The 14,755-nt window shown below is 42.4% G+C and overlaps 1 protein-coding gene across 1 annotated transcript in view; it reads right to left on the minus strand.

The window, feature by feature from the left end:
- Positions 1 to 14,755, minus strand: part of KDR (kinase insert domain receptor) — a 32,410-nt gene that overhangs the window by 1,676 nt on the left and 15,979 nt on the right. Inside the window, exons 17-29 of the mRNA XM_014945645.1 lie at positions 14,560 to 14,695; positions 14,183 to 14,287; positions 13,148 to 13,261; positions 11,853 to 11,941; positions 10,114 to 10,270; positions 8,515 to 8,615; positions 7,057 to 7,179; positions 6,802 to 6,913; positions 6,303 to 6,402; positions 6,082 to 6,187; positions 4,755 to 4,906; positions 1,025 to 1,121; positions 830 to 918 (exon numbers count right to left, since the gene is read on the minus strand). Of these exons, the coding sequence (XP_014801131.1) occupies positions 830 to 918; positions 1,025 to 1,121; positions 4,755 to 4,906; positions 6,082 to 6,187; positions 6,303 to 6,402; positions 6,802 to 6,913; positions 7,057 to 7,179; positions 8,515 to 8,615; positions 10,114 to 10,270; positions 11,853 to 11,941; positions 13,148 to 13,261; positions 14,183 to 14,287; positions 14,560 to 14,695 (1,481 nt within the window). The remainder of the gene's footprint in view (positions 1 to 829; positions 919 to 1,024; positions 1,122 to 4,754; positions 4,907 to 6,081; positions 6,188 to 6,302; positions 6,403 to 6,801; positions 6,914 to 7,056; positions 7,180 to 8,514; positions 8,616 to 10,113; positions 10,271 to 11,852; positions 11,942 to 13,147; positions 13,262 to 14,182; positions 14,288 to 14,559; positions 14,696 to 14,755) is intronic.

The raw sequence follows: 14,755 nt of genomic DNA on the forward strand, positions 1-14,755 counted from the left end.
TGGAAAACAAGGAGAAACAGGACTGAGAGAGCTGTGGAGGTGGTCTTCTGGGGGGCAGGTGGGTGATTCCTGCAGGCAGCTGATTTCCATCACAGCAACAACCAAAGCAAAGTGGTGCACTTGGCAAATCTGGCTTCAAGCCTTTTTAAACATGCATTTGATTATAAGGAGAGAGCCTTTTATACGCCCTAACTTCACTAATGCATGAAGAGGATATTTAATTTTATGATGATACAAGGAGTTAGATTGCAACCACAGATGAAGTGGAGAGAAAAGTTTTAGAGGCTTCACACACTCCAGCTGTGGTGCAATCATAACTGCAGTATACATTTGTTTGCACTGAAGTTGTCCTAAAAAAAAATAATTCCTGAGAAGCTCTGAGGGAGCATAAGTGACGTCTCAGCTCCATGAAAGCCACTGTGCTTCCTGTGAGCGGCACAATGAAACCCCTGTACAGTGCTCTGAAAATATACCCAGGTACATCCTGAAAACTCAAGAGCCAGCTTTAGTAAAAAAGAAAGAAAAAGGAAAAAGGAAAACCTTTACAAATATGGTCAATTGTGTGCACCATCTCAGTGCCTTCAAGGGATAGTTGATGCTTTTGCAGCTGAAAAATATAAGTCCTTTGACTAATGCTTCCAACAGCTGCGTTACCTCCCCTCTCCTGGTACCAAATGTAGATAACCAGGCACATAGTGCACAATTTAAATTTATGTTTTTAAAATACACTAAAAAAATATTTTGTCTTCTAAAAAATTTTGCAAACCAGTCTTCTGACATTCTGCAAGTAAAAGGTCATATTCAATCCCACATACAGCCTGAGCCTTACCTGAAGGGTATTTTCACTTGTTTATCATTCTCTTCCAATGTCTTCAGCTCTTCAGATGCAAGAACCATCCCACTATCTGTCTGGTTTTCCTGAAAAGGTGTTAGAAATGCATTTAATGGAAAAGGATTTAAAAAAAAAGACAAAAAAAAAGACATCAACAGGAGGAAAAGACATGCAAACAACAGACAAACTCACCTCCTGAACAACTTTTACAGTTGTTACCAATGGGACATCTTCAAATGTTTTCACACTCACAGGGCGGCTTTTTCTTTTGCTACCTTGTCGGTACTGACTGAAAAGAAAACAGAACAAAACAAAGTTTGGTGTCCACTATCCACAACTTGGCTGCAAACACCACAATGATATCAGAATCCTTTTATCTCTCTACAGAGAAGTTAATCCTTTTATCAAAACATATTATGCAAACCGCAAAATATCCATTTATTGAAAAGGATGAACCGGCTAGAAAGTGGCATGTTTCTGACCTTCTGCTCCTGACAACCTCGATCCCTGAGAAAATTCTAAGAAATGGCTTTGAGAAAACAGCTCCTTTCCTCGGTTATACTGGAGGGCTCCACTTCCTGCGAGCTTTGCTTAGAAGTATAACAAACAGAGGAGCCTGGAGCACAGACATATATCTCTTCCTTTGGACCGCACTTCTGAGACCCCTGGCTGGACCTAGGACAACAACAGCAGACTCAGCAGACTGCTGCCCTCAAACCATGGGGATCGGGACAGGGAGTGCTACATCTCTCTTGAAGGCTCTTCTCCAAAAGAAGCCCTCTGGTCAGGATGACATCCATAAAAAAAATACTGGACAAAAAAATACAAAATGAAATTGACTTTCACGGAGGTACTAATAGAGCAAACAAAACAGCTACCCGCAGCTTTCTAAGTGGTTATGGAATAAAATGGATGTTGTCCCAGTTAAACACTGCAAATTTATGTTCCTAACAGCTCATGAAGAAAAAGCCATGGAGCCAGAAGACAAGTGTCTAAGTGGTTATGGAATGAAATGGATGTTGTCCCAGTTAAACACTACAAATTTATGTTCCTAACAGCTAACGAAGAAAAAGCCATGGAGCCAGAAGACAAGTCTGCATCCACCTGAAGCACAAAGCTAGAAGCAATCAAGAGTATCACTCATTCCAAGTCTCAGCTATGCCCATCTCATCTGTTTAAACTGGTGGGTATTTTACAAGTTCCCTCTGTAGCCTGCACAGGAGCTCAACCATGATTCACAATGTTTTTTGAGATATTAAACCCAACTATTTGCTGCAAATAAAATTTTCTGAGGACACAGAATAATTAAGTAGTACCTTCTTTTGAGAAACTTCTCATATACTGAAAACTGTTACTATGTTCCTTCTGCATTTCCTCCTCCTAGACTTAACAAAACCAGTTATTTCAAGATCTCTGCACTGACCATGTCTTCTGTTCCTGTTATTCTCCAATGGTATCTAATCCACTCCCCATCCAACCCTGCCAGGACCAAAAGCATCTAATGGACAATCTAGTCTGGTCACCCTCCTGGACTATCTGACCTTGAATGATGAGAAGTTCATTCCACAACTTGCCTTCTTAGTCTGAAGGCTCCCTGTGTGCTTACATTTAATTGCCCACACAGGACCAGAACTGCATGGCCAGGAGGACAGTTACCAGGGTGGTGAGGACTGAGAATCCCAGCCCCATGATCTGAACAACCTCCCAGGAATGGGAGTCCTCCTTGGCCCAGAGAAGAGTCAGACGATGTTTTCCACCTGGGCTACCATGAATGAGATCCTCCTGGTTAAGCTGAGCCAAGGTGCAAGCAGGACCAGAAATAGTGTGCAGGCAGAGAGACCACACGTGGAGTCTGACTCCTGCCTAGTGGCAGTGAGGGCTCAGCTGACATCCTGACAGTACTTCCTGACACGTGTTTGCATCTTGCAATAGTCTGTCCCATAAAAAAAGGCCAAAAAATTCCCTATGTAAAATCAAAATCCATCTTCCCTGCTATCCACCAGACCAAATATTCCCCCTAAAAATGAAACTTAGATTGGTTTGACTTGATTTCTTCTTGACAAATCCATGCTGGCCATTTTCAGTTACTTCACTTGCTTGTAGGCATTTATCATTACTTATCCAATCGTTTTTTCCAGGATCATTCCAAGGATTCAAGATAACCTGATTTAAGGTTTTCTGTTCTTTCTGAAAACAGGCATTATTTTACACTTCCTTAAATCTTCTTTACTTCACCTGACTGTTCTTAATGACAATATTTCATGGTTCAGAAATTGCATATCTATTTCCTCAGCCAAATACGGCAGATGTTAGGAGGTCCTGCTGATTTTAATTTACCTTGGCAACCTAAAAATTCTTTAATATTCTCTGTGTTTTCCCTGTGCTTGCTTTTCCTCTTCCAGCTTTGATTTAGTGACTGTATTTATCACCCTCTCCTCACAGTTAGTACTTCCATGAAGATTGAAAAAGACAGTAATTCCCTTCAGTAATGAAGAGATCAATCTTTCCCACTATGTGTATAGCAAGATTCATGCCTACAAAATCCCTTTTAGCTACCAGAAAGGGAGAATAAGGCCCCTAAGCATGTCTTAAGCTCCCCACTTTGCCTCTCCTAGGATGGTTTCACAAGTGCTTTCACAACCCTGTCACACTGTAAGACAAGAGAAAAGAGGTTCAAAATCTGTTTAAAAGGTTGATGGAGAGATTTTACTGCTGTTCATAACAGGAAGTGGGGACCAGGAAAAGTCATATAGGAAGTATTAGAAGTGGAAAATAACTATGATGTTAAATCATGCTTTTGTTCTTTTTAATTATTTGTATTTTGGACTGCCCCACTACTAAAACACGGGGTTGAGAGTTCAGCTCTAGGACCATAAGCTCAACTGAAATGTGAAATGTACTTTGCCTACCTAGTCTTTCCCAGGATCACATATAAATGTTATCCTGCAGAACCTAAAATCACTGGGAACTTTGTTTGCCTTTGGTGGATATTACAAGCAGTGAGGGAGAGGGCTCTGCTTTGTGGAAACCACATGAAACCTGCCAAGAATCCATCTCTGCCCTGATGGTTGGATCCATCCCCTTCTATCCTCTTCCTTCTGAGATTGCAGCAAGCAGCCCAGGGCTCCCAGCATCTAAGTGGCTGAGTTTCTCCTTCTTCTGAGATGATTGCAGCAAGCAGCTCAGGGCTCCCAGCATCTAAGTGGCTGAGTTTGATCAGCCACTTTTCTCCTTACATCCCATACCTGAGGTCCTGCCAAGGTCCAGCATTAAGTCCTGCTTAAGTGCAACAAGTACAAACTCCTTACAGGGAAGTCACCTCTCCCACGATACCCAACAGCATCTACCACTACTGGTCCATCAAGGATGCCCCAGCAGCCCACCAGAAGCCAGCAGTGGACAAAAACCAGAGGCAACACTATTTAGGTAGCATTCCCCTTGGTTATCAATTCATGACCTATTTACCAACATTTGACTTTAGGAGGGGAAATGCCAGAAAGGTTACTAATGATAAACCTATTACCATTAACATTTTAGGGATCTGCAATACAGGAGTACGAACACAACTGAATTGGATCCGTAAAACTTTGTATTTGTTCTGGTTCTTAAAAACTAAATAACAAATACTTTCACATTGGTGTTTTGTTGGAGTTTTTTTGGATGAGAATACCAAATCTTGAAAGGGTAGCAAAAAAAACCAACAAAACAACCACAAAACATACAACCCCCCCCCGCCAACAAGCATTTGGAGAGGTAAAAAACAAGTTTTTGCCTACAAAAACTCCACGGATTCCTTCTTATCCCTATGGAGGATGTTAAATACAGACCAGGCAGCTGAAGTCTCTTCCTTTCATTTTCCCTGCCCCCAGCATGAACAAAACCTGCCCAGAGGCCCCAGTAGGATGTCCACCATATAAAATACCTAATTCCTGCTGTGTTGTCATAATGGAATTTAGGATCACAGACTTCCTCTTCCTCCCTACAGGAAGCAGGTGAAGTTGGGAGAGAGAGACCCGAATCCTCTTCCATATTCAGCGATACTGACAGAGGAAGGACAACGTAGTCTTTACCATCCTGTAGAATGCAGGGAAAAAAATACAAAAATTAAATAGGCTACAGATATACATGGACACAAACAGCTACACACACGTACACGGAGAATGCATTAGTCCAACAGTGCTACACTGGTTGCTTTATTAAACTGTGAATATTACACTACCTTTGCAGGACCAGCTACATTAAAAGAAAGAAACTTAATAAAACCCACTGCCAAGTAGTTTTAGATAAAAATTTGAGAATTTTATGACAGACTGTAAAATAATGTATAAACTGAACTTTTTATCGATGTCTTTGAAATAAAAAATGTAGTTTTTTAGCAATGTTTGAATCCCAATGGCACAAAGAATATGAACCTGAGAAAAAAAATAACCTTAAATTGAAATTGAGACTGAATCAGACTACAGTGTATTAATCAGAAAGATTAAATTAAGCATAAGAAGTAAATGAAAAAAAGAATGGAATAGAGATAGCAAATAAAGGAAATTTTCTATCAATACTTTGGCATCTAACTTGATGTCAACAACAAGAACAGCATTTTTAAAAATTTATTCCACTTGTTTACATTTCTGCTGTGAAGTATGAAGAGAAAAATGGATTATGCATCCTCCGCATATCCTATGCATACCTATTTATAGTCCCACAAGAAACCGTTAGTACATTCCACCTTTTCTCTAATTTTTTTGCATCTATGCCTTTTGGATTACAGCAAATCATGTTTGCCTTTCATAGTCACAGTACATTACAGCTCATGCCAGGAGGGTCTAAATCATTAGTGATCCAACTGTATTAGGTTATGGGCAAATATACACAAAGTATGTTCTGAACATACAAGGAAACACTTTTTTAGGGTGAAGGTGACCAAGCACTGGTCCAGGTTGCCCAGAGCCTGTGCCAACACCTCCCCAGCAAGACAGCTAAGTAACAACAGTGGTGGTGTCATGGGGAGCCCTTGCTGGCAGGGTAAAGTGGTTTTTGGTTACCACAACAGACTTCTATGAACTTTCCCATCCCCAACTCATTCTTCTTTGCAAGTTGCCCCAACTGCTGGTCAGTAACGGGAGCAGTGGAAGAAATCCAGACTTGCCAACGGCTCCAGTGGATGGTACCCGACTACAGGATTTTGTGGTGGCTGGCAGGATAGAAAGGGTTCAGCTGGCAGTTTTAGCCATCAGAGAATACATTTCAAGTACCTGACGGACGTTGGCTTGTAGTAAATTCCCCAGGTGCTCCACCAGCTCTGAAAAAGTTGGTCTCTGCTTAGGATCTCCGTGCCAGCAATCCAGCATTGTTTGGTACCTAGAAGGACAAAGCCCATTAAAATATCAGCATAACGAAAAGAGCACCTATTGTTGCTCCAGCACTTGCTATTATTGTGGGGTAAATGCGGGTGGCTGGAAGAACAGTTTCTCACATTTCTGGTGTTGTATAGTCTGGCGCTCGCATTCTTGTTCCTTCTTTCAGCCTTCTGCAAAATTCCTCATCAATTTTCACTCCAGGGTATGGTGACGCCCCTAAAATGAGAGCAACAGTAAAGTTAATGCATTAGACTCTGAAATTCTGGGATTCATTTTCAAACAAATAATTATCTATAGGCTGAGCTAATAAGGCAATTTACTATATTTGGATGTGCAAATGATTTATATTTCTGATGGAAACAGCGACTGATTGAGTAAATGAGGCACATCATCACATACTGAAATTGTATGAAGAAGCATTTCAAGTCCATGTTCCTCCAGTTACATTGTTAAAGAAATTTAAGCATTTTATTCTGATGGAGAAAATAAACAGGAAATTTTCAAGAATTTAAAAAAAAAAACCCGCTAAAGAGGATCCAAGAACACTTTGACTGTTTTCTTCAGACTCTGGTGTTTAAAATTTAAGATGGCTCAGCAAAAAGTAAAGTGACTCACCTAACGAAAATATTTCCCATAGAAGAACTCCAAAGGACCATACATCGCTCTGAATGGTATATACTCTATCAAAAATGGTTTCTGGTGCCATCCATTTTAGGGGTAGTCGGGCCTGAAAGCATTTCCGTAAAAAAAAAAAGGTATCACAGTTTAGCAAAACACTGAGTTTCCACAAATCCATTTAAGGCAAAAAGAAAAAAAAAAAGGAGTCCTGACTTCACATTAATTCTGTCAAATAGAGAATCTGAAACTTACATCTCCTTTCCTGACGTAATCTGGGTCTTTGTAGATGTCTCGAGCCAAGCCGAAATCACAGATTTTGACCACGTTATTGTCTGACAGGAGGATATTACGAGCAGCCAGGTCCCTGTGGATGCACTGCAAAGAGAAGTAAACAACTTCATATGCTGCCTGCCGTCACAGCTCCGTCCCCAGCACTGATCTCTTTCACATATGTGCTCTCCTACCCTCAGAGGCCAGATAATTCCTAAAACCTTTTAAGAAAAAGAAACCTCAGCATCAACAGTTACTGATTTTAAGTGCTTTTTTTGATGGTCACAACTGATTTGGCTTGGGGACACTTGTGTTCCCAAGTCCAAACATACATCTGTTTATCCACTATGCAGAGAGGGCCTTTGAAGTTAGCTAATTAATTATCCTAAGAAGCTGACACAAAACAGGTTCAGATCTGATTACCTTGAGATTTACTTAGGTTCACTCAAATCTGTGCGCTCCCCTCTCTCTCTGAAAAACATACCACACTAAAACACCGGCTTGATTCCAACACAAACTAAAGAGTAGTTTGTCTCTAGGAGTTAGTAAGAAAAGTCCACGTCTTTACCTATGCAGAACAACAGCTCAGGCAACAACCCAAAGACTTCAAAACTCAATAGCTTGAAGTAAAAAAGCCAGGCCCTGAAAGTAGCTGCAGATTTGCTTCTAGTATGGACTAGAGCTGCAGATCCTGGGAAGACATATTTTTACATATACCCACCAGCCAGGGTGGATGAAATGTAGACAAATGCATGTTTTTAGAAAAGATTCTGAAATCTTCTGGTGGACAGCTAGCCTGAACTCTAGAGTATTCCCAGTTTCTATTTCCTTCTCCACTTCTAAGTAGTATTTTTTGTTTCTATACAACTGCAGGCAATTCCTCAGTCTTGCTGGAATTCACATCCTTTGAAACATGTACTATATGTATTTAGGATCAAACCACAGAAAAGCACTTCTAGAAGGCCAAAATGCAGGTGAGGTGTTACTGGGTGCCAAGAGACTTGCCAAAGAGTCATCCATGATGTTTCATAGGTGGGCTTCGTCTCTCCTCACACTGCCCTTCCAATCCCACTGCACAAGATACAGGAGACTTTCTCAGAGCAAACTCCTTTGCTCTAGTTTAGCTCCAGTTAGCAGGGATTTGTCCCTAATTCCTTTAATGGTCCTCATAAGTCAGCTCCCCTCCTCCAACCATGTAATCACTCTTCTATGAATCGGTGACCCATAAACCTTACACAGATCACTAACATTTGTGTCAATAAAAGCATGGGCTGTTTCCCTCTGTAGTATTAATGATTCGGGTACGTCTTAGGGCAAAAAGAAACTGTTGGGGGTGACTGCTAGTCCAAAGATGAACACGCTGTTTCCTTCCATAGACCTACAGCACTATTTCCTGCAGTCAAATAAATAACATGCCACTCTTCCTGAGAAGTTCCTTACTTTGCGTGAAGCCAAGAACTCCATTCCCCTCGCCACCTGGAAGCTATAACAGATGAGGTCCTCCATGGTCAAAGGGTTCTTGCAAAGGTCTTCAGGACCAGCTGCAAAGAATCAGACGACAGTCAAACATGCCCTTTGTCACTGATTTCACCCATAACTGCTTTTTAGGTAAAAGTCCATCTTAACCTTATGCCACATTGAACTGGAAGAGCAAACCTAGCCCTTTATTGGCTGAGTAATTATCACTAACAACCCATTTTACACCAAACCAGTCCTGTGTAAAATAAACTTTGATATGATGGGTTATACCCCAAGGCCTCCTTGCTTATTTCCAGAGTTCCCACCAGTGGAAAGATTTGCAAAACAATCCCAAAAGAAAAACAACCAAAACTCCCAAGTTCCTAGGACAGGAAAGACTTGCTGTTGTTTCAGCAGATGTATTTGGAAATCAATGAGAGGGAGGCCCCACCTAGTCCTTACAGGGGAAGAATATGCCATGGGGAGAAAGACTTGAATTTGGCACAAAGCCCTGTTAATTTGGGGTAGAAGAAGCCTAACCTCATCCTCTAGTGACCTGGAGAAATAACGTACTCAAGTATCCAACCAAGATACCTGTTCCTGCTGAAATAAACAACTCAATGCAGAAATACTCAAGTATCCAACCAAGACACCTGTTCCTGCTGAAATAAACAACTCAATGGCTTTGCTCAGCTCTTGATTTTAAGAAGAAATCTACCAAGAACTTCAACATTGGTGGCTAACACCCTCATCTCAAGGCCTGCTGTCAGTCTACGTACTCCTTACAGCATCCCAGAGGGTCATGGTTACACCACAGAGGTCTGAAAAGAACCAAAATGGTGCGGAAATGCATAAAATGCATGCTTGACATTACTTATTAGGATCGAATTGAAACCTCAAGATCATCTTCCCTGTTAACATATTGATGTTTTTCTTTGCATTTTCTTTGAGGCTACAGCCTCCCTCCTGACCAATCTGATCCCATCACTTGCTGAAATTAGCGGTCTCTGAAACATGCTGGCAGCACTGACCACTTTGCTGTCTCTGCCAAAGGAAAACATGGCAAACGCATCAGTGAGATGCTGAGGGTGTGTGTATCCAGGGGAGACTTTGAATGAGTGGATAATTCAGGTTTCCTGTTCCTGACAGACCACCTGTGCGACGGGAAGGCAAATTAACCTCTCTGCTAATAAGCAGTGAAGCAGATGGAATTTCATGCTACTTAACTTCTGGGTAATTTCTGGAGGAAATTCAGTTAGCATCCTGGCGCATCCCTCTCTGGACTGCCTTCAGAGTTTGTGCTCTGCAATTTTCCCTAAAGTCACTGGGACATTAAGTAGATGGATCTCCAAGAGGCAGGGCACTAAAAATGCACCCTTTTCAGGCAGGACATTACCTGGGGTTGGGCTGAGGGTTTCTAGGATGCTGCACTAGATAATCCACAGCTTGGGAATGTTGGTCATCTAGGAATTACCCTACACACAGCTTTGAGGGAGCTTTGGAAATGACACAGTCCCCCATGTCCCTCATCAGCCCCCACCAATGACAGCCGTTCCAAGACCAGGAGAAGACATATCCTACCGTCCTCCTCTTCCACGTCACTCAGGGACCGCTCCTCCACAAAGCCGGAGCTTGCTGAACTCTGACTGCTGGTGATGCTGTCCAACCGTCGCTTCAGGTCCACGGAGACGTCACCAACGTAGTTCTCCTTCCCCTGCCGAAACCTGGCACTTTTGGTCTAGAAATGGGAGGAGAGGGTGGGGGAAATCAGAAGCAGAAAGCATGCCAGAAGCTTCCTTGGGAGAGACAATGATGCTCCCCACGATCTGTGCCACTGGCACCACCAAAGGCAGGGAGGGCAGCCCAGCGCTGGAGCAACCAGCAAATGCCTCTAGGGAGGATGCCAGCCTTGCAGGTTTCCTCTACCACATTTCCATTTTCCCCTGCTTCAGTTTGGTGACTTTTCTCCCCTGGCTGGGCTGTTTTTTTCCATTGCCAATTCCTATCCCCACAGCTTATGTAAGCAAGGGTCAGCACCCTTGTGAAACCCTGCCTCTTCCTTCAAGGCCTCTCAGATGTTTGTTTATCCTTTTTACCTCACAAGAGGATGCAGCGAGCTGCCTTTGCCAATATAAAATAGTAAACAATGACTCCAAGGATAAAGAAAAATAACCCCCTGGAAAACTGACAAGCGGTTTGAAGAAGCTCTGACCTAGACACGGAGGCTGCAGGAAGACTCAGGTCTACCAGCATGGCCAAGCAGAGCCCAGGGGCTTCCCTCTGAGCCCTGGGTGAAAAAGGGTAGGGTCCCAAGCACGATGCTCAGAGCTGGGTACATGCAGCCATGTCCTTTATCAATCTGACCCTCGGGGGGGATAGATCCTCCCAACCAACCCTCTCCAGATATCAGACCCCCTCTCAGAGGCATCTAGAAATTAGCTTGAAAATGTCAGACTCCATCTTCTCCCACCTTTCAAATGGGATGCAAAGAGGGGATGCTGTGATGGAGCTCCCCTTTGCAAAGGACTTGGGAGGTGAAAAGCTGAACGTGCACTCATGAGATACATCAATTACTCAAAATGATTAACAGAAAAAAAAAAAAAAAAAAAGAAAACCTGGGTCTGCAAGGGGGGAAACATCAGGTGAAGGACAGAAATATGGGAGAAAGGGATAAATGTTAAAAATGTCATTTTGTTGCATTGTGAGAACTGATGAGAAACTGATATTAGCTCAGAGATGAAAGGCATCACCTCAAGGCCGTCCTCTTCATTGGCAATAGCTTGCAGCTTGCATAAGCCTTGTTTTAAGAACAGGGAAAATTACATAATCATAAGGTAAAAAAAAAAAAAAAAAAAAAAAAAGTATAGCCTGGTTCTGCAAGGAGGCAAAGGGGATCGTGGAAAGGATAATCGCATGACAGAAGATGCCTATGGATATCTGGTGTATACATACACTGAGCAGGGAGTGCAGTTATTTAAGGTGGTCTGTATCTTAACTTAGAAAGGAAAAAATTCAGGCTGATAATCAGAAAAAACTTCCTGACAGATACGGCCAAGTGTAGAACAATCTGCCAAGGGAAATAGTGGAAGCCCAGTTCCTTTGCACATTTTAAGCTAACAATAACAAAATAGCTACATTGCAGGGGCCAGGGGAAAGACTAGGTGACCTCTGATGTCTTTGCCATCTCTCATTCCCATGAGAAGTACTAGATATTCAGTGTCCCCAAGGATTGCCACTTCAGTCTGCACCAGGAACAGAAACATCGCGTGTGGAAAAAACCCACCAAGCCAAACATTATACTTTTAACCTTGACTCCTTACCTTGTACGGGACAAATTCACTCCTCTTGCTCCGTAGGTAAGCCGAGAGATTTCCAAACTTGCAGTATTCCACGATCACCATGAGTGGGCCTGTACAACACATTAAGCAACTCCTTAGAAAGACCATTTATATCCCACCTTATCTCACAGCATAATTTATGGCTAGAAATACATGCGTTTCAAAAAGCATTCTACCACCCAGAGGTTTTTAAAAATATCAGTAATAAAAAAAAAAAGTAATATAATCAAAGCAGGGAAATTATTCCTTTTCTGCTGTATAAGGAAGGAAAAGAAAGCACAGACTTTTGAAAATCACTGGTTTAATTTCATATGTGAAAATGTATAGCCGTGTGCTTATACTTAAAGTGCCAATAACTGCCTGCGCTAATTGACATTGTAAGGATGTGACATACATATTTGAGTGAACTTCAGTGCAATTAACCACTCATTTGCAATAAAGTACACGCATACTCTTTTTGTGCAGGCAGTTTAAGTCCTTAAAACTTAAAATGGGAATCTTGGTTTCAGATATAGATGCCTTAATGTACAGTTCAAATGTGGTATTTCATGTTCAAATTGCTTCATAAAGGCATATGCTACAATGATAAATTTCCATCCCAGGTTCCAGATACTGGCCATCTCTATTTTATTATGGAATAAACAAGAAAAGAAATATTTATGGATTATGTTTCCCTCAATGATTGCAATTCTGTCATGGAACTTCACAAATTAAATTCTGATCCCACAGTAAGCCAACAAGTCAGCTTTCCTGAAAAATTATTACTGAGTTACTTTACACTGAATTTCGTCCAAATTAGCGTGCAGTACTGGATTTGTTAAACAAAACATCTGTCCCCGATTATAAAATAAAATAGATCCACCCAGAGCTGGACTCCAAATTGCAATCTTCCCTCCTACACATATACAGAGGCACCCACAGCCCATCCAAATCCAGGAAGGGAAGTCACAACTTGCAGTTGCACTGTAGCTGGTGACAAGAATAAGACCAACTTTGTCAAATCTGGTACTAGACTTAGCTCCAAAGTCTGTTACTATAAAAGTGTATCTGAGGTGATAGCAAAGTGATAGAACAATTAAGGGATGGAGCTGGATGTGGAAGTCAGGGGTCTTGAGCACTGAGCTTTTGGACCTTCTCACTCCTATTAGAATTTTTTTTTAAAAAAAAAAGACTATGTTTTCCAGCCCTTCCTTTTTGAATCTCAATTTTCTATGCAGCAGAAATGGCAGAAATAAGGTTTTTATTATCACTTTCCCACCCACTGAGAAGTTACTCACCTCCTGGCTTTGTGCAGGCTCCAAGTAAATTGACAACATTGAGATGATGGCCAATATGAATGAGGATCTTCAGCTCTGACATAAGAGCTCTGTGCTCGCTATGGGTTGCACCCTCTGCAGAGGAAAAACAACACAGATCAGGAGCATCACAGACAGAAAGGTCTTCCCCTCTTCTGTGTTCTCTGTTGTTATTTTTCCAGCCCATCTAATGAAAAGTCTTGTTGGTTGGTAGCCTGGGTCAGCTATGCCACAGGACACTGATGAAAGCTCACAATGTGCATGACAGGGTTGGGTTTGTTCTGCCTTTCAACATTTTCCAAAGTTTGCCAAGGGCAGCACCTTTTTTTTCCTACAGACCTTCCAATGGGTCCACAGACTGGAGCGCTGGGAGGCTGGAAGGACAAGGCTTTCCCATTTTTATTGTCATTACTGCACCCTCATCCCATTGCAATGAGTCTGCAACAGGTTTTGCCTGCACTTGCGACTTCTCACACTGTAATGTCAGAATTCCCCTGGGTTTCCCACCCTTCCTCCTCCCATACAGCAGAGGGTGGGATACAGCCCCCGGCTGCTGGCAGCCACATTTTGCTGCCCCAGCCACGTCCTTTTGAGGAACAATGTGTCTGGGAACCGCCACTTTCAACTTTTCTGCAGCGAAAAGCTTTTCGAAACCACGACTTATTTTGGAGTGTGCCTCAGCTGTTGTCTGAGATGTGCAGAAAGCTCCCTACCAGGCTGCACAAGGCAAAAATGGACACGTGCAAATTGCTTGCAGGAGCAAGTTTATATACCAAACCTGAGTAGATCTATAAAGCAATGTCTGAGAAACCACGCTCACATTGCTCCAGTTATTGATGGGGGAAAGGCATGTATTTTCCCTTATCATTGCGCCATGACAACAACTGTTAAGCTAAACTTGCATACACCACTGGTACAAGCATTTTGATTTTTTTTTTTTTCCTATCTACTGGTTATATTATTGGCGATTCTCACTCTACTGTGTACTCAAGGTGAAGTTTTCGTCATCATTTTTACCTTTAAGCATCTTGACTGCCACTGTTTTGCAAGTAGCGGTTTTGTCGATCCCAAACGCGTCTGCTTCTATGACCTGACCAAAAGCTCCACGCCCAAGAGGTTTACCTTGAAGTGAGAAGATGGACATACTGTGATTTATTTGCCTGGCCCAGTGGGCAAGAGAGGCAGAATAAACAGTAACTCTTAACTGAGTTTATCTATCAAACATCAACACAGGGCTGATAATGGGGAGAGGATGCATTATATCCTAGGGGACCACAGAGCCCATCAAGGGGGTCCTGCATCAGAGCAGCCCCATGGCAAGCCAGAACCTGAACTCCCCCCCAGCACGGGGCTGGCTGCAGTATCACTAAATGGCCCCTGCAATGAAGACATACCTAGCTTTAGCCGGTCTCTGGGAAACTCCCACTTGCTGGCATCGTACGGGAGCCGTTCGCAGTGCTCGTCTATAGGGACTTCATCAGGATCCATGATGATTGACAAGTACCCAGTCTTCATGTCCCCTCCATTGGCCTGGAAAATGCCATTAGTTGCAGTTGCACAGGTTTTTTTGCTGGCAATAGGCAGACAAAG

The sequence above is a fragment of the Calidris pugnax genome, unplaced genomic scaffold, assembly GCF_001431845.1.
Source record: "Calidris pugnax isolate Ruff unplaced genomic scaffold, ASM143184v1 scaffold58, whole genome shotgun sequence".
Lineage (NCBI taxonomy): Eukaryota > Metazoa > Chordata > Aves > Charadriiformes > Scolopacidae > Calidris > Calidris pugnax.